The sequence below is a fragment of the Hyperolius riggenbachi genome, chromosome 6, assembly GCF_040937935.1.
Source record: "Hyperolius riggenbachi isolate aHypRig1 chromosome 6, aHypRig1.pri, whole genome shotgun sequence".
Lineage (NCBI taxonomy): Eukaryota > Metazoa > Chordata > Amphibia > Anura > Hyperoliidae > Hyperolius > Hyperolius riggenbachi.
This window is the reverse complement of record NC_090651.1, coordinates 27,619,773-27,645,844: the sequence shown is the minus strand read 5'-3', so window position 1 is coordinate 27,645,844 and position 26,072 is coordinate 27,619,773. Positions and strand designations below refer to the sequence as shown.

The following is a 26,072-nucleotide window of genomic DNA, read 5'->3' as shown; positions in this document are numbered from 1 at the left end:
CTGCCAAACATTCATCCTGCTACACAGAGTTTGCACATAGCGGTGGGCGGCTACAAACAGCCTGATCTGGCACTCGGGGGATGAAGGGGCAGAGAAAGGGCACTTGCAGTGATCTCTGAGACGCCTGTCACTCACCGGATGTGCCGCTCACCAAGAATCTTAAGATATAATCCCTGCCATCATCACTAATCACTAACTGTCCTCAGAGGAGCCTACAATCTAATCCCTGCTGTGTTGGGTAAGGATGTGGGGTTAGGATGCTGTCTATCGGGGGGCAGCTGGTGATAGTGGGTCTTGGGTGGTAAAAAGTGCAAATTAGTGTTGAGCCGAAATTTTCGTAATTTCGTGTTTCCGTAATTACAGATGCAAATTTTGACGATGTGACACAAACTCGTAATTTCATAATTGCCATACAAAACGTAATTTGAAATTCCGTAAGTGAAATTTCAGTTTCGTAATTTCACGTTTCGCCCAAATTCGTGTTTAATGCAAAATTTCGTAATTTCATGTTTTCTATAGAAACAGTTATTTTAGTTACGGAAATGGACGTAATTTTGTTTCTAATAGTAATAATGCACATTTAGGTAATGACTAAACTCAGGAAAGTCACTCATTGATTGCAATTACTGATTGCAATTACTGATAATGCAAAGATGCCTACACATGCTGTCGCTTTAAGGCCTCTATTCCATGAACTGTTGAGCTGTGTGCTCAGCAAGCAGTTGCCAGGAAACAGTGAGCAGTTACGAGGCAGCAGCAAGCAGTTACCAGGCAGAAGTGAGCAGTTACCAGGCAGCAGTGAGCAGTTACCAGGCAGCAGTGAGCAGTTACCAGGCAGCAGTGAGCAGTTACCAGGCAGCAGCAAGCAGTTACCAAGCAGCAGCAAGCAGTTACCAGGCAGCAGCAAGCAGTTGTGAGAATTTGAGAGGCATTTCACTGCCTGTAAACAGTCCGTGGAAAAGAGGCCTAAATGTATCAGGAGGCTCTATCTGCAGCCACTTCTAAGACAGGTGCTCTTTGTCAAGGTGCACTTAGTGGTCATGCATGCTGAGACACTTGGTTTTGGGCCTTTCAATATCTGATAATGCAAAAGTCCCTGCATGTGCTGTTGCTTTAAATGTAGCAGGAGGCTCTACCTACAGCCACTTCTAAAACAGGTGCTCTTTGTCAAGGTGCACTTAGCGGTCATGCATGCTGAGACACTTGGTTTTGGGCCTTGCAATATGATAATGCAAAGTCCCCTGCAAGTGCTGTCGCTTTAAATGTATCAGGAGGCTCTGGACTAGAACACAATTTCGACAACGGACAAATTTCCATGTTAAACACGAAATTCTGATTTGCTTGTGTTACGTAAATGATCGTAATTGCCAAAACAATCGTAATTATGCCATTCCCCATAAATGTGAAATTTCTCTACTCTACTTTTATCATAGGTTGAGTTTGTTGAGCAGGTTTGTTTTCCCATTAAGCGTCTTTATGTCGGCGAGCGTGTTTTCGGAATATTTTTGTGCTGCTGTTATCTCTTTGCGGAGCACAATGCCCTTGGAGGAATGAACCCAGAAATAGATGAGCTTGATAATTAAAGCAGAAAGGCGATGCACTCTAACATGAATATTAGAAAGCAGCGATATGCGACGCCGTGCAGCGGCAGCCCGCAGAGCGCCGACACGAGACCCCCGTCCACAATGACCCTTCCAGTATCACCGAATTGACTGCATCAGCGTGGAGGCCATAAATAAGAATAATTAACCTAATTCCGTCAAACCTCATCATCAGAGAGCAGCGTTAGAGCGGAGTAAGCAATATCCTCCTTAATTCCGCCGCACAAACGCGCGGTGAAGGTTACCTGTCCACAGAGTCACTTGAAATAGATTTCGGCATAAAGTAATCTGTTTAATCTATCTTTTACTTATTCCTGCCGCGTCTCATTACCGCCCCAGCAGCAGGTGGAGACCAAAAAGCTTATAAATACACGGGGTGTCATCACAGATCAAATGCTTGCTGTGAGGAGGGAGAAAACGCTTATTCCTGCCACTGAACCTGCTTAAAGGGGGATTTTTGGCAAAACAGGGATTTAAATCATACATATGTTAAAAGGATTGCTGTTGACCTGACGTCAACCTCCAAGCTACTCCAACCATTGGAATGGCCACTGAAGTTTGACTGCCTGCCTCCGCCCATGTTGTGACATCACTTCCTGCCCACTTTACTTTTGCCAGACCACAGGGGCGTACCTTCAGGGTATCAGCCCCTGCTGGAGGGGGTAGCAGCCAGGAAGGGGGGCAGCGGACAAAGTGGTGGGGAGGGGCGGTCAGACCCCCTTTCCTTCACCTGGGACCCCCCATCCACACACCCCCTCCAGCTATGTGCGCAGTATTTAATTAGTCAGGCAGCGGGCGAGGAAGTAATTACCTCTTCCTTCTGCGTTCCAAGCGCTGCGTACCACCGCTTGTCACTTCCTGCAATGCTGCCCACTGTACAGTGGGCTGCATTGAGGAGGAGATGAGCTGTGATGCGCAGCACTTGGAATGGAGGACAGCAGAGCATGGGGGGGGGGGGGGAGACTGCAGGCACACTGTAAGGCTGGGCATTGTATGCAGAATATGCCTTTAATGTCACAAACCCACCTCGGGTTCTCTTTAGGCTCCTTTCAAAGTAAGACGTTACAGGCACACGTTAGAGCAGCCTGTAACGCAGCCCACCGCACAGCATTGAAAAATCAATGGGCTGTTCACAGTGCCCACGTTGCGTTACATTGTAACGCTGCACGTTCAAACAAAGTGCTGCATGCTGTGCGTTATACGCGGCTAAGCTGCATTAGACTGTTTGCACATGCTCAGTAATGTTGGAGGAGGAGGTCTCCCCTCCTCCTCCACGGCCAGCCACATGACTAATTAATATTCACTGCACTCAGTGATGTGCAGTGTTTACTTCCTGGAGCAGCTGCTCTGTGCGGCGATTGGCCGGCGGGACCACGTGATGTGGATCACGTGGTCTCTGCATCGAATGGCACAAAAAAGGCGCACCAAGAGCTGCATAACGCGGCTCTTGGTAGCGTCCTCCTACAACACCACCATGCGTTGCGTTAGGGGCACGTTATGCGACCTATAACGTCCCCTAAAACGCAACGTCCTGGTGGGAAAGAAGCCTTAAAGATTTGTATGTTGTTGCTTATCTTTTAGAGTAGAGAGGAAGTTCTTAGTTCAGGCCGCTTTAATAGGATGAATGGGATAGAAGGAATTGTCCTTTTTTTCTTCTTCCTTTCTTGATTGTCAGTTGAAAAAAAAAGAAACATTCCTGGTGGTATTTTGGTAATAATAATCTGCCGTCTCTGACCCGTGAAAAGTTGCAAAGTTCCTTTTAATGGAAATACTTTTCTCTTTCCTTAAATGAAATCTCCAAAAGCCCGGTAGCATTTTTAGCGCTTATATGTAAATGTCAGCGTGGATCGGAGATTAAAAGCCGTATTTTTATATAAGTCAACGAAGATCTCTGAAGGATAAAGACGTCTTTTCGCAGAAATTCCTCCAGCCTTAAAGAGAAGCTGTAAGTCGCACTTGTTAATGGGGGGGGGGGGGGCGTCTCTTTCAGCCACAGCGATCACTTCGCCCAAATGTTTTAATTAACCCTTCTGCCTCCAGAGATGTGCTTAACCTTGAAAAAATGGAAGAGACTTTTCCATCTTCATTAAAGTCTCCCCCAGGTCGGCGGTCTGATCGGAGCGGGAATGGATGTTTCGTTTCACGTATCTGTAAAGCTTCGGAAGCTGTGGGGTAGGCCGGCGGCTCATCACTGTCTTCTCGGAATTTACCGTTCTGGAGTAATTAGGAGATTTTGCGCAGATGAATGAAACTTTGGACCTCCGGGCCTCTCCTGGAAGGTATTTGACGGCTGCCAAAACCGAGATTGGGCACGCAATGCAAATATTGACGATAGAACTATAGCAGAAATAATTCAGACTGAATATGCAGCAGTTCCTGTTTCCCTGAGTGATACTTCCTTCCAACTTAGGCATACGGCCCACAACAACCAACCACAGGGCAGGCTAGGAAATACTGTTGTCCGTAGGTAGTGATGAGCTTGGATTTCGTATAGAAGTAGTTTTGCACAGGGCTGTGGAGTCCGAGATGAGGAGTCGGAGTACCCTAATTTTGGGTACTTGGAGTCAAAGTCGTGATTTCATAAAACGTCGGAGTCGGATGATTTTTGTACCAACTCCACAGCCCTGGTAAGTATTAGACTAAGGAGTCAAGGAGTCAGAGTCGGAGCAGTTTTGGGTACCTGGAGTCAGTGGTTTCATAAACTGAGGAGTCGGGGTTGGAGTCGGAGGAGTCAGATGATATTTGTACTGACTCCACAGCCCTGGCTTTGCAAAATCATAATGTGAAATTTCAAACTTTTGCAAAACTAACCTTGCATGTAATATTAATTGGAATGCATAATATTCTAATGACTCGTAATTTTTGAAAAATATTAATGCATGCCCATACATATTCGCATATATACTCAACTATTTACGTTAATGAATTCTGTCAACATAATTTCACGTAGCTTGCAAAAGTAATGCAAAATCAAGACTTTGTGAAATCATAATTCTGATTGAGATTGTAATTGTGAAAATCATGCAAAAATTCACAAAAGCGAAGTAGTGTACCTTGGGGAAGGTTAGGGTTAGGTGTCAGGTAGGAGTGTACCTTGGGGAAGGTTAGGGTTAGCTGTCAGGAAGGTGTGTACATTGGGAGAGGTTAGGGTTAGCTGTCAGGAAGGTGTGTACATTGGGAGAGGTTAGGGTTAGCTGTCAGAAAGGTGTGTACCTTGGGGGAGGTTAGGGTTAGCTGTCAGGAAGGTGTGTACATTGGGAGAGGTTAGGGTTAGCTGTCAGGGAGGAATGTACCTTGGGGAAGGTAAGTGTTAGCTGTCAGAAAGGTGTGCACATTGGGAGAGGTTAGCTGTCAGGAAGGTGTGTACATTGGGAGAGGTTAGGGTTAGCCGTCAGGAAGGTGTGTACATTGGGAGAGGTTAGAGTTAAGTGTCAGAGAGGAATCTACCTTGGTGGAGGTTAGGGTTAGCTGTCAGGAAGAATTGTACATTGGGTGAGGTTAGAGTTAGGTGTCAGGGAGCAGTGTACCTTGAAAAAGGTTAAAATGAAGGTGTCAGAGAGGAATGTTCATTTTGGAGGTTAGAGTTAGGTGTCAGAGAGCAGTGTACCTTGGGGGAGGTTAGGGTTAGGTGTCAGAGAGGAATGTACCTTGGGGAAGGTTAGGGTTAGCTGTCAGGAAGGAGTGTACCTTGAGAGCGGTTAGGGGGTTAGCTGTCAAGAAGGAGTGTACATTGGATGAGGTTAGGGTTAGCTGTCAGGAAGAAGTGTACCTTGGGTGAGGTTAGAGTTAGCTGTCAGAAAAGAGTGTACCTTGGGGAGGTTAGGGTTAGGCATCAAGGTGGGATCTACAATGGGGGAGAAGTTTGAGGCCAACCATTAGTAAAGAGAAAAGAATAGTTACATATAATATACATGGGTTACCGTAATTATTGCCTGATATGCCAAGCTTATCGATTCCTATCCAACCATATTTAGATGATCTACTGCTGAATGACTACCCTTTTTATCAATAGACTTCAGAAGAAACCTATTGAGCATGGATGTAACCACCAGCGTTGTACTGCTCCATGCAACGATATGGGACATTGATGCCCCACAGCTCTCGCCCAAACAAGGAAATCTTCCACCTTGTCTGGTGAGACTTTTGATCGATATACTGCACAAAACCATCAGTAAATCGACTGAATATGTTGGAGCAATAGATGACTGACAGATTTTATCAATTTTGTCAGAAATCCATCAGACGTGCTGATGTGTGTTTCTGGTCACCTTTTTGATTAGGAGAAGAAAGCACCAAAGACCAATAGTAGGATATTAATTAAAGCACTACTGATTTTCTTGGAAATAAGGGTCTCAGCCTGCGCACAAGTAAACTGGTGTTTCTCTTGTACAGACCCATAAAATGTTTATGGAATTTCAGCACAATAAGGGACAGACGACTTTTCAAACTTCTGCAATGCCTTTGCTTAAAGTATACCAGAGCTGAAATAAGTAAAAAAATGTATACATACCTGGGGCTTCCTCCAGGCCCATCCACTAGGATCGCTTCCACGCCGCCGTCCTCTGCTGCTCGCAGCTTCGGTAATCGGGTCCCGTCACTTACATCAGTCGGCTCCAGTCTACGCAGGAGAAGTGTGCTGTTTGTATATCTCTCTAGCAGTCGCTGGAGAGATACGTAGAGGGCGCACTTCTGCGCAGACTGGAGCCGACTGACGTAAGTGACGGGAAGCGGAGGACGGCGGCGTGGGAGCGATGTAAACCGCCGCATCCCCGCCACAAAACGAGCGCTTTAGACCCCATAAATCCTTGGAGGTGGGGGTGGGGGCAATCCGGCCGGCACTTCCTGAAAGAGGCAGAGCTTTCAGCTGATAGAGTTGAGCTGAAATTTTCGTAATTTCGCATTACTATAATTACGCATGCCAAATTTGCGATTACGATGCGAAATTAGCGTAGCGAAATTGCCATTAAAATCGTAATTGAAAATACCGTAAGCGTAATTTTCAACGCGAAATTTCGTGTTTCGTTCATGCCGTAATTTCGCATTAAACGCTACCGTAATTTCGCGTTAAACCGTAACGCTCCGTATAATATTAAAAAGCCGCCGACTTTAAGGGTTAATAGCAAAGCCCCCTTAAATGCTAAAAGCCTCAAATTTGGAGAATATATTAAGGAGATCAGGAGGAATAAGAGGAAAAAAATTTTTTTCAAAAAGACCTTATAGTTTTTGAGAAAATCGATGTTAAAGTTTCAAAGTAAAAATGTATACATTTAAAAACCCGCCGACTTTAACGGTTAATAGCAAAGCCTGCTTAAAGTTTAGGAACACCAAATTCCTAGGGTATATTAAGGGGATCAGTGGGAATAAGAGGAAAAATTTTTTTTCAAAAAGACCTTATAGTTTTTGAGAAAATCGATTTTTAAGTTTCAAGGGCAAAAATGTCTTTTAAATGCGGAAAATGTCAGTTTTTTTTGCACAGGTAACAATAGTGTATTATTTTCATAGATTCCCTCAAGTGGGAAGAGTTTTACTTACTTCAATCTGAGTGTGGGAAATATAAAAAAAAAACGACGTGGGGTCCCCCCTCCCAGACCTCTTTAACCCCTTGTCCCCCATGCAGGCTGGGATAGCCAGAATGCGGAGCACCGGCCGCGTGGGGCTCCGCACCCTGACTATACCAGCCCGCATGGTCCATGGATTGGGGGGTCTCGGAAGGGGAGGGGCAGCCAAGCTTTCCCCTCCCCTCCGAGCCCTTGTCCAATCCAAGGACAAGGGGCTCTTCTCCACCTCCGATGGGCGGTGGAGGTGGAGGCCGCGATTTCCTGGGTGGGGGGTTCATGGTGGAATCTGGGAGTCCCCTTTAAAAAGGGGTCCCCCAGATGCCCACCCCCCCTCCCAGGAGAAATGAGTACTTGTACCCCTTACCCATTTCCTTTAAGAGTTAAAAGTAAATAAACACACAAACACATAGAAAAAGTATTTTAATTGAACAAAAAACATAACCACGAAAAAAGTCCTTTAATATTCTTAATTAACCATTAATACTTACCTGTCCCTTTAAATAAATGATCCCACGCAATATCCTCGGAAATGTTCTATCAGTTACAATGTAACAAAGTTATTACAATGTAACAACTTTGTTACATTGTAACTACGCCGCACCCGACGTCACTCACCGCCGCCGCCGCCGCGTCTGCGCTGCAGGACCCGACAGAGCTCTGAGCTATAGCTCAGAGCTCTCGAAAGCATCTTTGTATTTGGGCTCCAAGGAGCCCCATTGGTCCTTAGCAGACCAATGGGGTTCCTTCTGATTTGAAGGAACCCCATTGGTCTGCTAAGGACCAATGGGGCTCCTTGGAGCCCAAATACAAAGATGCTTCTCAGAGCTCTGAGCTATATAGCTCAGAGCTCTGTCGGGTCCGTGCAGGACGCTAAGTCCCCGCCGGCTCCGCTGCCCTCCCCGCCTCTCCCACATGTCACCCACATGTCACCCACATGTGGGTGACAGATGTGGGCGGGGTGGACAGCGGGAGCTGCGGGGACTTAGCGTCCTGCACGGACGCGTATGCGGCGGCTGAGCGGCGAGTGGCGTCGGGTGCGGCGTAGTTACAATGTAACAAAGTTGTTACATTGTAATAACTTTGTTACATTGTAACTGATAGAACATTTCCGAGGATATTGCGAGGGATCATTTATTTAAAGGGACAGGTAAGTATTAATGGTTAATTAAGAATATTAAAGGACTTTTTTCGTGGTTATGTTTTTTGTTCAATTAAAATACTTTTTCTAAGTGTCTGTGTGTTTATTTACTTTAACTCTTAAAGGAAATGGGTATGGGGTACAAGTACCTCTATACTCATTTCTCCTGGGAGGGGGGGTGGGCATCTGGGGGACCCCTTTTTAAAGGGGACTCCCAGATTCCACCATGAACCTCCCCCCCAGGAAATCGCGGCCTCCACCTCCACCGCCCATCGGAGGTGGAGAAGAGCCCCTTGTCCTTGGATTGGACAAGGGCTCGGAGGGGGAGGGGAAAGCTTGGCTGCCCCTCCCCTTCCGAGACCCCCCAATCCATGGACCATGCGGGCTGGTATAGTCAGGGTGCGGAGCCCCACGCGGCCTGTGCTCCGCATTCTGGCTATCCCAGCCTGCATGGGGGACAAGGGGTTAAAGAGGTCTGGGAGGGGGGACCCCACGTCGTTTTTTTTTTATATTTCCCACACTCAGAACGAAGTAAGTAAAACTTTTCCCACTTGGGGGAATCTATGAAAATAATACACTATTGTTACCTGTGCAAAAAAAACTGACATTTTCCGCATTTAAAAGACATTTTCGCCCTTGAAACTTAAAAATCGATTTTCTCAAAAACTATAAGGTCTTTTTGAAAAGAAATTTTTTTCCTCTTATTCCCACTGATCCCCTTAATATACCCTGGGAATTTGGTGTTCCTAAACTTTAAGCAGGCTTTGCTATTAACCGTTAAAGTCGGCGGGTTTTTAAATGTTTACATTTTTCCTTTGAAACTTTAACATCGATTTTCTCAAAAACTATAAGGTCTTTTTGAAAAAAAAATTTTCCTCTTATTCCTCCTGATCTCCTTAATATATTCTCCAAATTTGAAGCTCTTAGCATTTAAGGGGGCTTTGCTATTAACCCTTAAAGTCGGCGGCTTTTTTATATTATACGGAGCGTTACGGTTTAACGCGAAATTACGGTAGCGTTTAATGCGAAATTACGGCATGATACGACTGTAATGCGACTGTAATTACACTAATTACGTGAAATTTTGCAAAATCGTAATTAGGTCATTACGCTCATCTCTAAGCTCTGCCTCTCCTGATGTCAATCGCTGCCTCTCCCCGCCCCTCCCCGCCCCTCCTACTCTTCCTTCACAGAGAGGGGCGGGGGAGAGGCGGAGATCCGCACAGCAATTGACAGCTACAGCTGAAAGCTCTGCCTCTCAGGGCAGCACAATCCACGACCAAGGTGGTCGTGGATGTTTGCCCCGGGATTTGGGGGGTTTAAAGCCCTTGTTTTGCGGCGGGGATGCGGCGGTTTACATCTAATGAGACTGAAGCAAACTAGCAGGTAAAAATAGCACATTTTTGTTTGCTTCAGAGTCTCTTTAGTTTAATGATCTCTGGCAATTTTTAGTTTACTCAAACAAATTCAATTTTATTTAAGACAAATAGGGCTTTTAAAAAAAAAATTCAGAATTTTCTGATTCTTTCAACCAAAAATATGTAAATATCTCAAATTGCAGCAGCAAAACCTTTAAAAACTGATTCTTCCATATATTTTCTATGCAGAAATGTCAAAATTACTTAGAATATTTAGGTGCACTGCAAGGGCACTAAATGGAGGTGAAAATTAAGGTTTTAAGAGAGAAAAAGTGATAATTATGCGATCTTAGTGATCAGGTGATCAGGACAGAGTCAATCAACATCAGTCCTCATTCATTCCAGAAGGTGTCAGCTGGCAAAGCACACAAACATCAAGTTAAAATCTACTATGGCCTCAGTTCACTAAGCTTTATCAAACACTTTATCAAACGTTTGATAATTTACCTCATGGGTAAAATCTAATTTTGAATTCACTAAGGTGTTATAGATTTTTTGAACACTTTATCAATAAAACTTTCGATAAATCTATAACACCTTAGTGAATTAAAAATTAGCTTTTACCCATGAGGTAAATTATCAAATGTTTGATAAAGTGTTTGATAAAGCTTAGTGAATTGAGGCCTATGTGTCAGAAAATAGCGTTCATATAAGGTCAGTTAGTTTTACTATGGGCGGTCCTGAAGCGGAGTTCTACTTACTGGTATTTGGAAATTTGTGCTTTCTTTAAAATCTTATTAAAAAGTTGAATAGATAAAGCCGTAAAAAAGGACTTCTAAAGTAAGCAAAAACTAAACCTGATCTCATAGAGTACTCTGGGAGGAGAAGGCTGCATAACTAAATAACCTAGGCTAAAGATCACTGGATGGGTGGGGTTACATGCCAATATACAGCAATGTATAGATATAGGAAGTGTTTCTGGTGCTAAAACCGGGAGAATTAACCTAAAATTGGATCTCCTGAATAATGTATTACATTCCACTATATGTGGTTGTGATCCCTATTTAAAGGATACCCGAGGTGACACGTGACATGATGAGATAGACATGGGTATGTACAGTGCCTGGCACACAAATAACTAGGTTGTGTTCCTTTTTTTCTTTCTCTGCCTGAAAGAGTTAAATATCAGGTATGTAAGTGGCTGACTCAGACAGGAAGTGACTACAGTGTGACCCTCACTGATAAGAAATTCCAACTATAAAACACGTTCCTAGCTGAAAATGGCGTCTGAGAGCAGGAAAGAAATAAAAAGGGTCAATAGTTCATAGATTTTTAGCTCTGGCATACTTCAATGAATGTGTCATTGAGCAAAAACAATAAAACAGTTAAAACCTAAAAAGTAGATTTAAACATAAAATAAAACTGTGGAATATCTTAAAAAGTCACTTTTTAGGAGAAGGAAGATAGATACAATCGTTTATTTAATTCGTTTATTTTCGCCTCAGGTGTCCTTTAATGCTTCACTTTTCTGCAGAATGTCCGTCTCTCTCTGCCTGCGACTGCGAGAAATATGAAGAATCTGAAAAGTAGAAATTGTGCTGAATTGGTGTATGTGAGTCCTGTCCTAGAGGCAGGTCCTCTTGGATGGATTCCAGTCCATCAAGTGAGCACAGTTTTGGAAGTAAAATTGCCTCTTTCTGTGCGGAGCCCGAATGTTCTATCTCTAATGTACAAGCTGCAGAATAGCCTTTGAAGAATAGGCTTTGATTCTTGTTTACAAATGGAGGCAGATTCAGAAGTTTTTTTGCAAAGCTGTCACATTGTTCTGTTTGCAAGCGAACGTCCTAGAAAGCGGCTAAAATGGTCGCGTGGCCACGGAGCGAGAAACTTTGCAACACGTGCGTTTACAGTCCTACTTCGGGCTTGTTTTTTTTCTTTATGCACATTTTGTGGAATACATCATATTTTGCAATGCACAACGTTTTGTGCATGGAACATAAACCATTTTTGGCATTATGAAGTTTTCTAATTACTTGGCTGGCTGGAATTGCAGTCAGGACTGCCCTAAGAGCTGGCTGTATGGGCCCAAGTCTCCTTTCCTAAAGAGGAACAACAGTGAAAAGAATGTAATAAAAAAGTGCTTAATTTTTACAATAATTATTTATAAATGATTTAGTCGGTAACAGAAAAAAAGGGCGCAGGCAGCTTGTGGACAAAAAGGGCGCTGCCATTCACTCCCATAATAAATATCGTTTAATGGGCGCCGAATAGGGAAAATGGGCGCCGGAGATTATTAACGTTTTACAAACGGCGCCCGGAGATTTTTAATGTTTTATAACTGTGCTTGTGATGATTTACGTTTAAAAAATGCACCCGTGACGAATAACGTTTATAAAAATACTAAACATATTTATCCTGTTTAACTAAAACATTATTTAGTTGAAAAACATTATTATTCACAAAATAAAGCGATCAGTACGTAACATAAATTGCAATATATTTTTTACAGTCACTATTTGTAAAACATTATTATCAACATAATAAAGCAATCAGTAAGGGGGGGTGGTTAGGGTTAGGCACCACCAGGGTGGTGGGTAGGGTTGGGCACCACCAGAGGGGTGGTTAGGGTTAGGCACCACCAGGGGGGTGGTTAGGGTTAGGCACCACCAGGGGAGTGGTTAGGGTTAGGCACCACAAGGGGGTCTTAGGGTTAGGCACCACCAGGAGGGTCTTAGGGTTAGGCACCACCAGGGGGGGTCTTAGGGTTAGGCACCACCAGGGGAGTCTATGGGTTAGGGATAGGTACAGGGAGGGTTCTGTGTGAGATTAGAATTAGGTTTAGTTTTAGTAAAATTTTAGTAATATTTACTAATGTTTTACAACACTTATTACGAACATAGTTATATTTATATTGTCGGTATAAACAATATTTTCAGATTTTATTATACAAAGAAACAATATATGAAGGTTATTCACAATAATATACAATTATAACGATTAGACATATATTATCGTTGTTTTAACAAACATAATTATAAGTTTCACTTTTGAAACAGGGAAGATTAACGTTTTCACAATTGCCAATTTCATACACATTATTTAATGATTTATAAATTTGTAAAACATTATTTGTAAACGAAATACAACACAATAGTTTTATAAACGGTATTAATGCTTATCGTTTACACCCCGCGCCCTTTTTTCCCGACGGTTTTTTTGACGTACGCGATTTAGTCAGTGTTTGCCCATTGTAAAAGCTTTCCTCTACCTGACTTACATTCAGATAGTTATCACATGGTGAAATTTTTACTGCTGGCAGGTGATGTCACTAGAAGGAGCTGCTGCTTGCTTTTTTGGCAGTTGGAAACAGCTGTTATTTCCCACAATGCAACAAGGCTCCCACAGTGTGATGTCAGGACCTCAGAGATGTGAGGCACTGACATCACACTGTGGGAGGGGTTTCACCACAATATCAGCCTTACAGAGCCCCCTGATGATCCGTTTGGGAAAAGGAATAGATTTCTCATGGGAAAGGGGGTATCAGCTACTGATTGGGATGAAGTTCAATTCTTGGTTAGGGTTTCTCTTTAAAATGAGATACAATTCAGATATAACATTCAATAAAATGTGTTTTCCTACTTTTTATTACCCATACAGTTATCATTTTTGCTTTTGGGCACAAGTAATATTATCTGCTTACAAGTTACAAGGTCCCAAAGTACAGTTTATCTTCTCTGAAAGCTGCCATTGTATTTTTTGCTGTATTTGTCTATTTAACCACTTGAGGATCCACCCTTTACCCCCCCCCCCCCCTTAAGGACCAGCGCTGTTTTAGCTGATCTGTGCTGGGTGGGCTGTGCAGCCCCCAGCACAGATCAAACACCAGGCAGAGCGACCAGATCGCCCCCCCTTTTTTCCCCACTAAGGGGATGATGTGCTGGGGGGGTCTGATCGCTCCTGCCTGCCTGGGTGTTGCGGGGGGGGTCACCTCAAAGCCCCCCTCCGCGGCAAAATCCCCCCCCCCCTCCCTCTCCTCCCTCCCTTCCCCGGAGATCCGAGGCTGCACAGGAACGGATCTGTCCTGTGCAGCCTCTAACAGGCTCCTGCCTGTCATGTGACAGCGATCCCCGGCCGCTGATTGGCCGGGGATCGCTGATCTGGTACAACGCTGCTACTCTTAGCAGCGTTGTACGAATGTAAACAAAGCGGATTATTTCCGCTTGTGTTTACATTTAGCCTGCGAGCCGCGATCGGCGGCCCGCAGGCTATTCACGGAGCCCCTCGCCGTGAATTGACAGGAAGCAGCCGCACGCGCGAGCGGCTGCTTCCTGATTAATTAGCCTGCAGCCGGTGACGCAGAACTGCATCGCTGGTCCTGCAGCTGCCACTTTGCCAACGCGCGGTATGAGTGCGCGGTCGGCAAGTGGTTAAATCTATCTAGTGGTTACTTCTCAGCTCTCTGCATCTACAGCAGAGAGAGCTCATTTTCAGGACTGTAGTAGACAAAGGGATGTAAACAAAAGATAATTTTACCACCTCTTCAGATGCAGCAAGAAGCTGCCCACTGAAGCAAGGAGCTTTCCACTTAAAGAGACTCCGTAACAAAAGTTGCATCCTGTTTTTTATCATCCTACAAGTTCCAAAAGCTATTCTAACGTGTTCTGGCTAACTGCAGCACTTTCTACTGTCATAGTCTCTGTAATAAATCAATGTATCTTTCCCCTGTCAGACTTGTCAGCCTGTGTCTGGAAGGCTGCCAAGTTCTTCAGTGTTGTGGTTCTGCTATGAACTACCCCTTCCAGGCCCCTCTATGCACACTGCCTGTGTATTATTTAGATTAGGGCAGCTTCTCTTTCTCTCTTATCTTTTACAAGCTGGATAAATCGTCCTCTGAGCTGGCTGGGCTTTCACATACTGAGGAAATTCAGACAAGGGCAAAGCTGTTTGCAGGAAGAAAAGAGCAGCCTGAAACTTCAGTGCATGAGAGATTCAGGGGGAAAGAAACACAAATGATCTCTTGAGATTCAAAAGGAAGGGTGTATACAGCCTGCTTGTGTATGGATGTATTTTCTATGTGTGGACATACTGTACATCAACCTACTTTCTGTTTTGGTGGCCATTTTGTTTGTTTATAAACTTTTTAAAACTGTTTTTAACCACTTTTAATGCGGCGGGGAGCGGCGAAATTGTGACAAAGGGTAATAGGAGATGTCCCCTAACGCACTGGTATGTTTACTTTTGTGCGATTTTTACAATACAGATTCTCTTTAAGTGCTGTGTTGAACTGTTTGAATGCTGTTCTGCTACATTTTTTTTGTGGTAGTAGATTTTATGCTGTTAATAATCTTTTAGAGCAAAGCAGAAAGTTTCATACCACTTTAAAGGAAGCCTGTAAGCTGGGAAAAAAAATAATTTAACTTTCCTGGAGCTTCTCCCAGCCCCCTGCAGCTGTCCTGTATTGCGCCGGTACTCAAAGATTCTCTGGTCCCCCACTTACGTTACCGCCAACTTACAAGTTGACGGCAACTGTGCCTGTGCGTCCTCGGCCACAGACGTCCTCGTTCGCGCACCCAAGTACAAGAAAACCTCTATGCAACGTCAGTGGGAGCGATGACACGCATGGCCACGGCTGTGCAGGCGCAGTGGCCACTGACTGCCAAAACGAAAGTGAGCTGCGGCGGGGGATCGGAGGATCATTTTTTCCCAGTGTGGGACAGCTCGGCTGCAGTGGGCTGGTAGAATTGTTTGTTTGTTTACAGGTTTTCTTTAAGGGGAGTCAATACGAGGGTGCGGCATAAGCTGAAGGTGACCTCCTGATTGTAGAGTGCACAGCAGCTGAGTGTAATCCCATCTGTCAGGTCAGTGCGCACTTCCTCCTTCAGGGTGTCCTTCCATCTCCTTTGCTCCCTATGGTATCTTTGTCTCCATGACAATCAGCTTGAATTCGTGCATGCACTGGAGTAATTCTCACCATAGCGACTGCTATGGGACCCGTAGCCACGGTGGACCCAGTGTGTGTAGCCAGCGATATTGGGGTTCATGGCGGGGCCTCGTGGAGCCCCAGAAGTGCATTGTATTACCAGCTGGAGCATAAGACAAGTGCCCTGCAATATAGCAGGGGGCGAGCGGCGTACATATGGTTCCGGCAGGGGGCCAGCTGGGCACGGGGAGGAGCCGAGAGATGGCTCATGGCTCTCTCTGTGCCAGGCAATGTTGGGGAATATAACAAATATATTCCCCTACTGATAACCTAGTTTGGCCCTTCAAACACATAATTTGAGGTCTGGCTGTTGCACAAGTAGCTCTGTACTACGGTGCAGGCGGGGGCCGTCTTCCACCGGTGCAGTGTGGCTGCATTTCTATATGGACAGGAGCGCGGCCGCATCAACCTATTCAGTAAGCCCTTGTCTAATACGGTCAGATGGTCCCATCGCTGGAATAGCGAGCTCGAGGACTATGGGGGAATATCCAGAACCTTCTCTCCACTGAGATATCCAACATTTAATGTATTTGGGCCTTCGGGTGTACTTTAAATACTGAAAAGTTCAGTTCCACAGTTCATAATTATTATTGACACTAATCAATATAATTGCTTTCAGAATCTTCCCTTTTCACTTTAGGGTCTTGTCGGGCTTTAAGGGTGCCTATACATTCCTCAATATTGCCAGCCAAATGACCTTTCGATTCAATATTCTTATTGAATTGGAATAGAATTGGTTCGCAACATGGCCACCCAATCAGTCTTTCCACTGATTACCTGCCAAAATCGGATGAAAGGATCCAATGCTGAAAAATCACCGTTGCAAGGGCTCGATTGGGTGAGGGTAACAGTGTTTGATATTGCAACGACTTACAGACCTCTGGCCTGTGTCCTCCCCCAAGCCAGTGTCCCCCCAGGTGAACAAGTATTCCCCCAGGCCTGTGTGCGGTGTTGAAGGCTCACCTTTCCACCGGCACAAATTCTGACTTTCACCGGAGTCTGGCATCTCTGCATGCACCGGTACCATGTGACATAGTGACATCTCTACATGCACCTGGTGTCGCATGGTACAGGCGCTCACGGTGGCACCAGAGACCAGAGGAAGCCAGGATTTATGCCGGTGGACAGGTGAGCCTGCACACGGGCCCGCGGGCATACATATAGACATGCTGAAATCTATTGGAAATCTGTCTGCAGTGTGTGGACATCAATAGATCCCTCTCTGATAAGACCCAATCAGAGAGAGAGCTATCTAATTGTCGATTTGGTCATAAATCAAGTGATGTATGGCCAGTTGGCCACCTTAAAGTGAACCGAAACCATAGTAACCTGGGGCTTCTACAAGCCAGAAACACACACACACGCACACAGCCATCCTGTGGCTGCGCCAGTCCTCACCCATCCTCCGTTTCCACGCTGCGGCTTAGTTTCAATTCTGCCGATTGATCAGTTGCCGGTCTACCGTGCCTGCACATCCTCGTACGTGTTCACATTGGTGAGCACAAGCGCAGTACAGAGGATGCGCATGGCCGGGTCTGATCAGTCCGCAGGATCAAATGTAAGCCGCGGTGGAGGACCGGACGATCGTTGAAGATGGGTGTGGCCACCAGACAGCTGGGGGGGGGGGGGGAGGCAGGGGAAATGTGTGGCTGGTAGAAGGCCAAGGTAAGTGAAACTTTTTTTTTTACTACGGTTTAGATTCACTTTAAAGGACAACTGAAGTGAGAAGGATATGAAGGCTGTAATATTTATTTCCTTTTAAGCAGTACCTGTTGCCGGGCAGTCCTGCTGTTCTATGTTGCTGCAGTAGTGTTTGACTAACACCAGAAACAAGCATGCAGCTAATCTGGTCAGCTCTGACAATAATATCAGAAAAAGGGCTGCTAAAATCAACCCGGATCTGGGAGACATCCGGATAGTTCTATCCGGATATCTCCCAGTTACCTGTGCGGGGTGGGCGGGGGGGTCAATCTTACCTGTCTGACGTCTTCTTTAGTCTGTTCCTCGGCGCCTCCCACGATGCGGTCCAAGGTTTCGGGTTGAAAGAGGAAGTGCTTGTAATCACGTGACGCACGTGGAGCGCATTGTGGGAGGCGCCGAGGGATGGACGAAGAAGATGTCAGACAGGTAAGATTGACCCCCCCCCCGCCCACCCCGCACAGGTTTACTGGGAGATATCCGGATAGCAACTATCCAGGTATCTCCCGGATCCGGATTTGAGCAGCCCTAATCAGAAACACCTGATCTGCTGCATGCTTGTTCAGAGTCTATGGCTCAATATATTAGAGGTTAGGATGAGCAGAGCTGCCAGGCAACTGGTATTGCTTAAGGAAATGAATATGGTAGCCTCCATATACCAATCACTACAATTGTCCTTTAAGGCCCCTTTTACACTAGCAGGGTAAACCTGTGCTGCGTTACCCTATTTTACCACAAAAAGCCTAAAAGCAATGAAAGCCTAAGGAGACTTTCACACTTATAACATTCCCCTGCCGTGCGCCAGAAGTATCCGAATTAACGCAAGTGCAACAGGGCATTACCGCAAGCACCACACTTAACGCACGGCGCTTATGACCATGTCGACGCACTCTGCCGCAGGGTCATGTGCTGCATTGTGGTGGGATGCAACAGAAGTATCGCATCCCCACCGCAACGCAAAAATCAGGTGTAAAACCAGCCCTAGAGTCATCCTCATAGATATTTTCTATCGCTTTAAAGGGGAACTTCGGTCTAAACAAATATACTGTCATTAAAAGTTACATTAGTTATGTTAATTAAAATAGATAGGTAACATAAGCTCTTATCCACCCTGTTTTAAAAGATTAGGCAAATGTTTGTGATTCCATGGGGGCAGCCATCTTTTTCATGGGAGCAGCCATCTTTTTTCTTGAAAGGAGGTGATAGGGAGTATGAGACACAGTTCCAACTGTCCTGTTTCCGGATCACGCCTCCCAGCTGCGCACACTAGGCTTCAAGTCTCAAATTCAAAATAAAAAAAAACAAATTTACGCCAAAATAGCAGAAGGAGAACAACATCAGAAATCCCATCATGCTTTGCGTAGCATCAGAGGAAAAATGCCCGGGCAGTTTTCTTCTGTGCAGTTAAAAATGAGGCTTGGGTAAGAAAAACAAAGTTCTGATGCTGTGAAACCGTTAAAGAAACACCAAGCCTTTTCAGTGCTGCTGAGTAGATTTTTAGTCTGGAGGTTCACTTTAAGTTGCAGGCAGAGGTGCCTCACCCCCTGCAGGCCAGTCGTAGGGTTAATCCCATGTAAATGACCATAGAGAAGAACAAATTGCACGTTACTTTGTAGCATGCATATTGTATGCTTGTCCTTAGAAACAGCTGACACATTGACCCCGATTCCTGAGCGCACACTTAATGCACCAAATTACTCAATAATTCATGCACATCCCCCATCAGCCAGTTAGGTTATACATTAATACCTAACATGATTATAAACAACCTAGTGTGCTGTACGGAGGGATAAACAGGCTGCTCCTTTAACAATTTGCATCTCGTGCGTCCGGCAGCATCGCTGATCCGTCACAGCCGGGTGAGTACTCCGTCCCGGCGCAACCGGCTTCATATAAAACTCTTATTAAAAAATGATTGGAAATTCTGCTTCTGTAATGTGCGCAGTGCTGTGTGTGTTTTATTTTTATTGAGATTTTTAGAGCAGGCTCTATTTCCGTACACAGATTTGCATTTGATTATTTTGAAGGTATTTACACAGATAATTATATTTTAATGGTTAAAGCAGAAACGGTTCACAAACATGGGTCAAACAAACTGAAGCGACGATGAGGCAAGGATTAGGCCTCTTTCACAGTGCGACGTTGCGTTTGATGCGACGTCAAGGTCGCATAACGTGCCCCTAATGCAACGCATTGGAAAACTATAACTTGGATGTTATAGTACATTCTTTAGCCCTCCGTTTGGTGCGCCGTTTTCGTCACACAGTGATGGAACGAAAACGGCGCATGCGTTACATTAAAAAAGAAAAAAAAACATTACTGAGCATGTGCAACACACACAACGCAGCAGATTTATTGCTAGACGCACAGCATGCAGCACTTCCTAAATATTGCTACACGTTACACACAACGCAACGTGTGCACTGTGAATGTCGCACAGACTTAATATTGCTGTGTGTTAGTCCATGTTAAAAAGTTTTCTAACGCGCGACTTTAACGTCGCATTGTGAAAGAGGCCTTAGTGGAAACAGGAGGTCGGAATGATCAGATGTTTTTAGAGATATACAGGTCGGATTTACATCACAGGAGCCTATAGGCACCGATGTCCTGTCAGCCTAGAGGAGTGTTCCCCAACCCTGTCCTCAAGGCCCACCAACAGTGCATGTTTTGTGGAAATCCACAGAGGTAGTTAATCAGCTCTGCTGAGACACCAATTACCTCACCTGCGTGGTTTTCTGCAAAACATATACTGCTGGTGGGTTTTGAGGACAGGGTTGGGGAACTCTGCCCTAGACTTCGCCCTCCATGAAACTACAAACCCCCACCGAACTGCACCACAAGTGTGCAGGCTGGCCCAGCCGACATGTCTCCCTTACTTCCCTTGCCTGTCATAGGTAGCTACTGGCTAGGGGTGCCCCTTAGTATTAGGTAGCCAGAGGTACACTCAGTATTAAGTAACTAGTGGTGCTCCCGAATGAAGGGAGATCTCATCAGTGGAATGCAGAGAGCAGGGTGAGTAACCTCTCATTTACACTCTCATCAGGACTCTGCATAGGGAAGGAGGGAGGGAGGCGCTCAGGGAGGCGAGTGACCCGCCTTTCCATCATCAGGCGCCTGTAGGCACGAGCCTACAATGCCTTGTGGTAAATCCGGCCCTGGAGATATATGTTTATGAATTTAAAGTAAAGGGAAGAGGATACTTTTTTTTAAACATTGCTATAAATGTAGATCAATACAGCATAAGTAATTTGATTATGGGATCGATCGGCTTGACATATTGGGCCAACATCAATCCATATATAACTAGCTTTAAAGGATACTGGAGGTGAATGGTATATGGAGGCTGCCATATTTATTTCCTTGTAAACAATGCCAGTTGCCTGGCAGCCCTGTTGATCTTCTGGCATACATAGGGCTTGATTCACAAAGCGGTGCTAACCTACTTAGCACGTCTAAAGTCTTTAGGCGCGCTAACCAGGGTGCTAAGTAGGTTAGCACCGGATTTCTCAATCAGATCGTGCGCTAACTTTGCGCGCGCAAAGTTTTACGCGCGCAAAGTTTTACGCGCGCTAGGTCCCATAGGCTTTAATGGGCACTTCGCGCGGTGCGCCCTGTGCTCTGTGCAGTACGTAAAGTTTTATGAGCGAAAAGCTTGTTTAGACGTGCTAAGGGGGTTTTCACAGGCGTGCTAACAGTTAGCACCGCTTTGTGAATCAAGCCCATAGTGTCTGAGTCAAAACCCTGGAACAAGCATATGGGTAATCCAGTGAAACCAGAGTCAGCTGAGTCAGAGTACCTGATCTGCATGCTTGTTCGGGGTCTATGGCTAAACGTATTAGAGACACAGGATCAGTAGGATAGCCAGGCAACTGGTAATTGTTTAAAAGGAAATAAATATGGCAACCTCCATATCCCTCTCACCTCTGGTATCCTTTAAGGGAACCTAAAGTGGGGAAACTCCTGAATGAGAGGGATATGGAGGCTTCCAAATTTAGTTCCTTTTAAATAATACTAGTTACCTGGCAGTCAGGCTGATCATCTGCCTCTAATACTTTTAGCTATAGCCCCTGAACAAGCATGCAGCAGACCAGGTGTTTCTGACTGAAGTCTGACTGGACTAGCTGCATGCTTGTTTCAGGTGTGTGATCCAGACACATAAAAGATCAGGAGGACAGTCAGGCAACTGGTATTGTGTAAAAGGAAACACATATGATTCTTCTCACTACAGTTATCCTTTCATGTTAGATACATCTTCAAGAACTACCATACACACCAGTATCTGCTGTTCATCTACCACAAAATTAAAATGTATTGTTCATCATCAAAAGGTTACATATACTGTACTCTCTATTCATGATCTTACAACAGTCATGATAAAATGGTGACTCGCTAATATTACACAAAAGACTCTTAGGCCCAATACCCCACCCCATGCCCAAAAATAAATCAATAAAAAAGACAGCATCTAGGATTAGTCCAGGTTTGGGTGGATCCCCACAGGCCCATACGTGGATAACCTGTACCCTCCATTCACGTCTGGGCCTGTGGTGATCCACACAGCTCTGGATGTCTCAGGAATGACTGAATGGACTGAGGACTGGGCGGGTACCCAGATCATCCCCTCTATTTAGGTATGTATCTAACCTGAAATGAGTTTTCTCACTTTAGTTATCCTCAAACATCCAAGGTGAAAATAAACTAATGAGATTAACAATTGTATCTATCCTCCTCCTCCTAAAAATGATTTTTTAAGCTATCCCAGGGTTTTATTTTATATTTAAATCCTACTTTTTACGTTTTTCCTGTTTCAATGACAAACACTTAGATAGCGCTTTTCTCCTGGCAGACTCAAAGCGCCAGAGCTGCAGCCACTAGGACGCGCTCTATAGGCAGTAGTAGTGTTAGGGAGACTTGCCTAAGGTCTCCTGCTGAATAGGTGCTGGCTTACTGAGCAGACAGAGCCAAGATTCGAACCCTGGTCTCCTGTGTCAGAGGCAGAGCCCTTAACCATTACACTTTCCTGTCACTACCTGGCCTCTTCATGGCCTCTTCATGGCCTCTTCTCAATGGCACATTCGTTAAAGTATGCCAGAGCTAAAATATCTGAGCTATTGACCTTTTCTATCTTTTTCCTGCTCTCTGAAGCCATTTTCTACCAGGAAAAATGTTTTATGGCTGTAATACCTTATAAGTGAGGGTTATGCTATATTCTGACCCGGTCCCAACCCAGGCAGAAACTGTCACTTGCATACCCGATTTTTAACTCTGTCAGGCAGAGAAAGAAAAAAAGGAACACAGCCTAGTTATTTGTGTGCTAGGCACTGTACATGTATATCTCATCATGTCATAAGTCACCTCGGTTGTCCTTGAAGCCTGCATTCAACAGGAGAGACCATGCTGATGTACTCGTCATCAGTGTCCTTCTGCCCTCCACTGCCCAATCAGGGTCCTGAGGCTGCCCCATACTTGCTTAAAGTTCACTGAAAAAAAAGGTCAAGTCTCTGTCTTTGCTGATTGGCTGACCTGCCCTAGACCCATCTAAGTCACATGATTGGCTGAACAGAATTAGTATTCTTTGGGCAAGTAATGCATTTCACATGTGTGTTTTTTTGCCTCTGTGCTAAACCATTCAGCTGTGGATCAGCTTTCATCCCAGCGATCCCACACCTTCAGGAAGGGTTAAGCTGTCATTTCCCGCTCTCGCTAACGCCAAGAAGAGAGGGCGCCAGCGATTTGTTTAATAATGGATTGAAGGAAATTCATAATTTATGGCGTATTTTAATAAAAGGGGACATATTAATATTAATGCTCCAATCTGCAGCTCGGAATTGATGAGGTCTGTCTCTTTCTTGCAGTGAACCTGATGTCTGAAGCTGAGCAAAGGGTCGTGTTTATAACAGCTCGAGTTCACCCCGGGGAGACGCCGTCTTCTTTTGTGTGTCAGGGTGAGTGACTGTCACCAACTTTCCAACTGCTGAAAAGACGAAAGGCTTTGGGGGCCACGAGGCCTCGTCACCGCAGACACAAACAACTTTCAGGGAAGTGAGGTGTCGGTGGCGGGCGGGACGCGCCCCAGAGTGAGAATTGTTCTGTTATCACGCTATAGACACATGAGGAAATAATGCTATTCTGATAATTACTCTTTACATTCAACATGTGACTGTACATGCATACCTCCCAACTTTTTGAGATGAGAAAGAGGGACACTTAAGCCACGCCCCTGCCACATTCTCACCACACCCCTAGTCATGCATACCATAAAGATCTCATAAGAAGAATATGTTGTTTTATAATTCAAACCACACTGGTCCTTTCTATTCTGGTTCATTTTCCTTCATAGTAACATTTTAAAATTAGCAATATATCAATTTAAAGGATGGGAATAAAGTTTAGAGTCAATCAAACACATTTTTAGTAGAGAAATATATATATTTACATAGAATGAGGGACAAAGTGCTGAAAGAGGGACAAATGAGGAGGAAAGAGGGACAGAGGGACTGTCCCTCCAAAAGAGGGACAGTGGGGAGCTATGGTACGTGTACACTTTAAAGGTATCTAAATGTATTCTGATTTAAAGCTTATTAAAATGTGCCACCTACAAAGGTATTTTGGGTGCAGGACAATGAAGTTTAAATTTGAGCCAAATTTCAAAAACTACCCTTCTTCCTGACCTACCTTGGTTAGTGTCCTTGCTTAGTTTTTGTGATCCAATTCAGCATAGCTTATTTGGAACAGCCAAATACTCCCGAGTCCCACTCCCAACTGACGATGTTCAGCACCAAACAAGCGGACTTTGTCATGACTTTACTGCCTTGCATGTCGCATTGTGTTTCATGGGACTCCGATGCTTCCTCCTTCCACACCGGAAAGAAGTATTGGAGTCTTGTGATAAGCAACAAGACACCCAAGGCTGCGGACTCCTCCTGACCCTGGCTTCTTGCTCAGTGCAGAACAGTGGCAGTCGGAAGTGAAGACAGGAAATTTAGGCGGAAGTTTGGATGGCCCCAAAGGCGCCCATTGAAATAGCAGCATTGAGGGGAATACATTTTGGACGCCGCGGGTGCATAACACTAATATACGATAAATAGTAATAATATGTTAGGACATCAGGCTATGATAACCTATGACTCTGGGAGGATTATATGTTGAGCTCCCTCTGTGGACAGACATTGACATGACTATATACTTTGTAAAGTGCTGCAGAAGATGCCAGTGCTATATAAATACATAATAATATGGTAGGACATTAGACTATAACTATGGTAGGATTAGATTGCGAGCCCCTCTGAGGACAGTCAGTGACATGACTATGTACTCTGTAATGTGCTGCAGAAGATGTCAGTGCCATATAAATACATATTATTATTATTATTATTATTTGTTAGGACATCAGACTATTGACTATGGTAGGATTATGGTGTGTACACACTTGAAAGATTAATGAAAGATCTTAGACCAATTTTACCCCCTTCCATGTAGTATGAGATCTATACTCTACACAGTCTATTCTATTGAGCTGAACTCCCCATCAGATAAAAATCTTTGCAAGATGCTGAACACACAGATGCTGTAGACATTCAAAAGATCAGTATTTGCAAAAGATCTGTTCCTGCAAAATGCATTCATAGTCTATGAGATCTGCAGATCATCATACACACCTTGTTTAACAGACATTCATCTGCAGATCAGATCCACCAGGATGGTTCTTCAGATCTGCAGATAATTGTCTGATCTGCAGATGAATGTCTGTTAAACAAGGTGTGTATGAGGATCTGCAGATATCATAGACTATGAATGCATTTTGCAGGGATGGATCTTTTGCAGGAACAGATCTTTTGCAGATACTGATCTTTTGTGTCTGTACAGCATCTGTGTGTGCAGCATCTTGCAAAGATTTCTGTCTGATGGGGAGTTCATCTCCATAGAATAGGCTGTGTAGGTATGGCTCTCATACTACATGGAAGGGGGTAAAATTGGTCTGTGATCTTTCATTTTCCAAAGGCTATGGTCTGATGTGTGTATGCACCCTAATTTTGAGGACCACTGGTGTAGAGTATGACTCTCATACTTCATGGAAGGTGGTAAAATTGGTCTAAGATCTTTCATTAATTTTTCAAGTGTGTACACACCATTAGACTGTGCGCTCCTCTGAGGACAGCCAGCGACAACTATGTACTTTGTAAAGTGCTGCAGAAGATGCCAGTGCTGTATAAATGCATAATAATGACATGGTAGGATATTAGAATGTGAGCTCCTCTGGGGACAGTCAGTGACATGGCTATGTACTCTGTAAAATGCTGCAGAAGATGTCAGTGTATATTTATACATAACAATAACTGTGGAAAACAATGGGGACTGCTATAAGTAGCAATCAGGTTTTGACCTTCACTTGGCACTTAAAACCCAGCACTGTTCCTGGTGCATAAACCGTTCACCCCTTTATAAATAAGCCCATTGGTGAAAGTTAAATTTCTGCTTTAACAGAAGCAAAATATTTATTTATTCTATGTGGGAAAATTGGACAATATACAATGTGTGGTATATATTTCATGATTGGCCCTGTCCCGGAGTTCTCCCCCTGCGCTGGCCTTTCAGTCATGTCCGTCACACACGCCACTTACCGGCGCACACTGCTCCGCTCCCAGCCACGTCTGATTATTCATTCCACTTATAGCGTCTCCGTATAAGTCATTCACACTTCCATTCCTCCACTCATCTATCACTGTCCTCACATCCACA

The 26,072-nt window shown here is 44.6% G+C and overlaps 1 protein-coding gene across 8 annotated transcripts in view; it reads left to right on the top strand.

Annotated features, from left to right (window-relative positions):
• Positions 1-26,072, top strand: part of AGBL4 (AGBL carboxypeptidase 4) — a 2,106,705-nt gene that overhangs the window by 1,632,517 nt on the left and 448,116 nt on the right. For all 8 annotated transcript variants that reach the window (XM_068239049.1, XM_068239042.1, XM_068239046.1 and 5 more), the window contains one exon: positions 23,189-23,278. In XM_068239049.1, the coding sequence (XP_068095150.1) occupies positions 23,189-23,278 (90 nt within the window). The remainder of the gene's footprint in view (positions 1-23,188; positions 23,279-26,072) is intronic.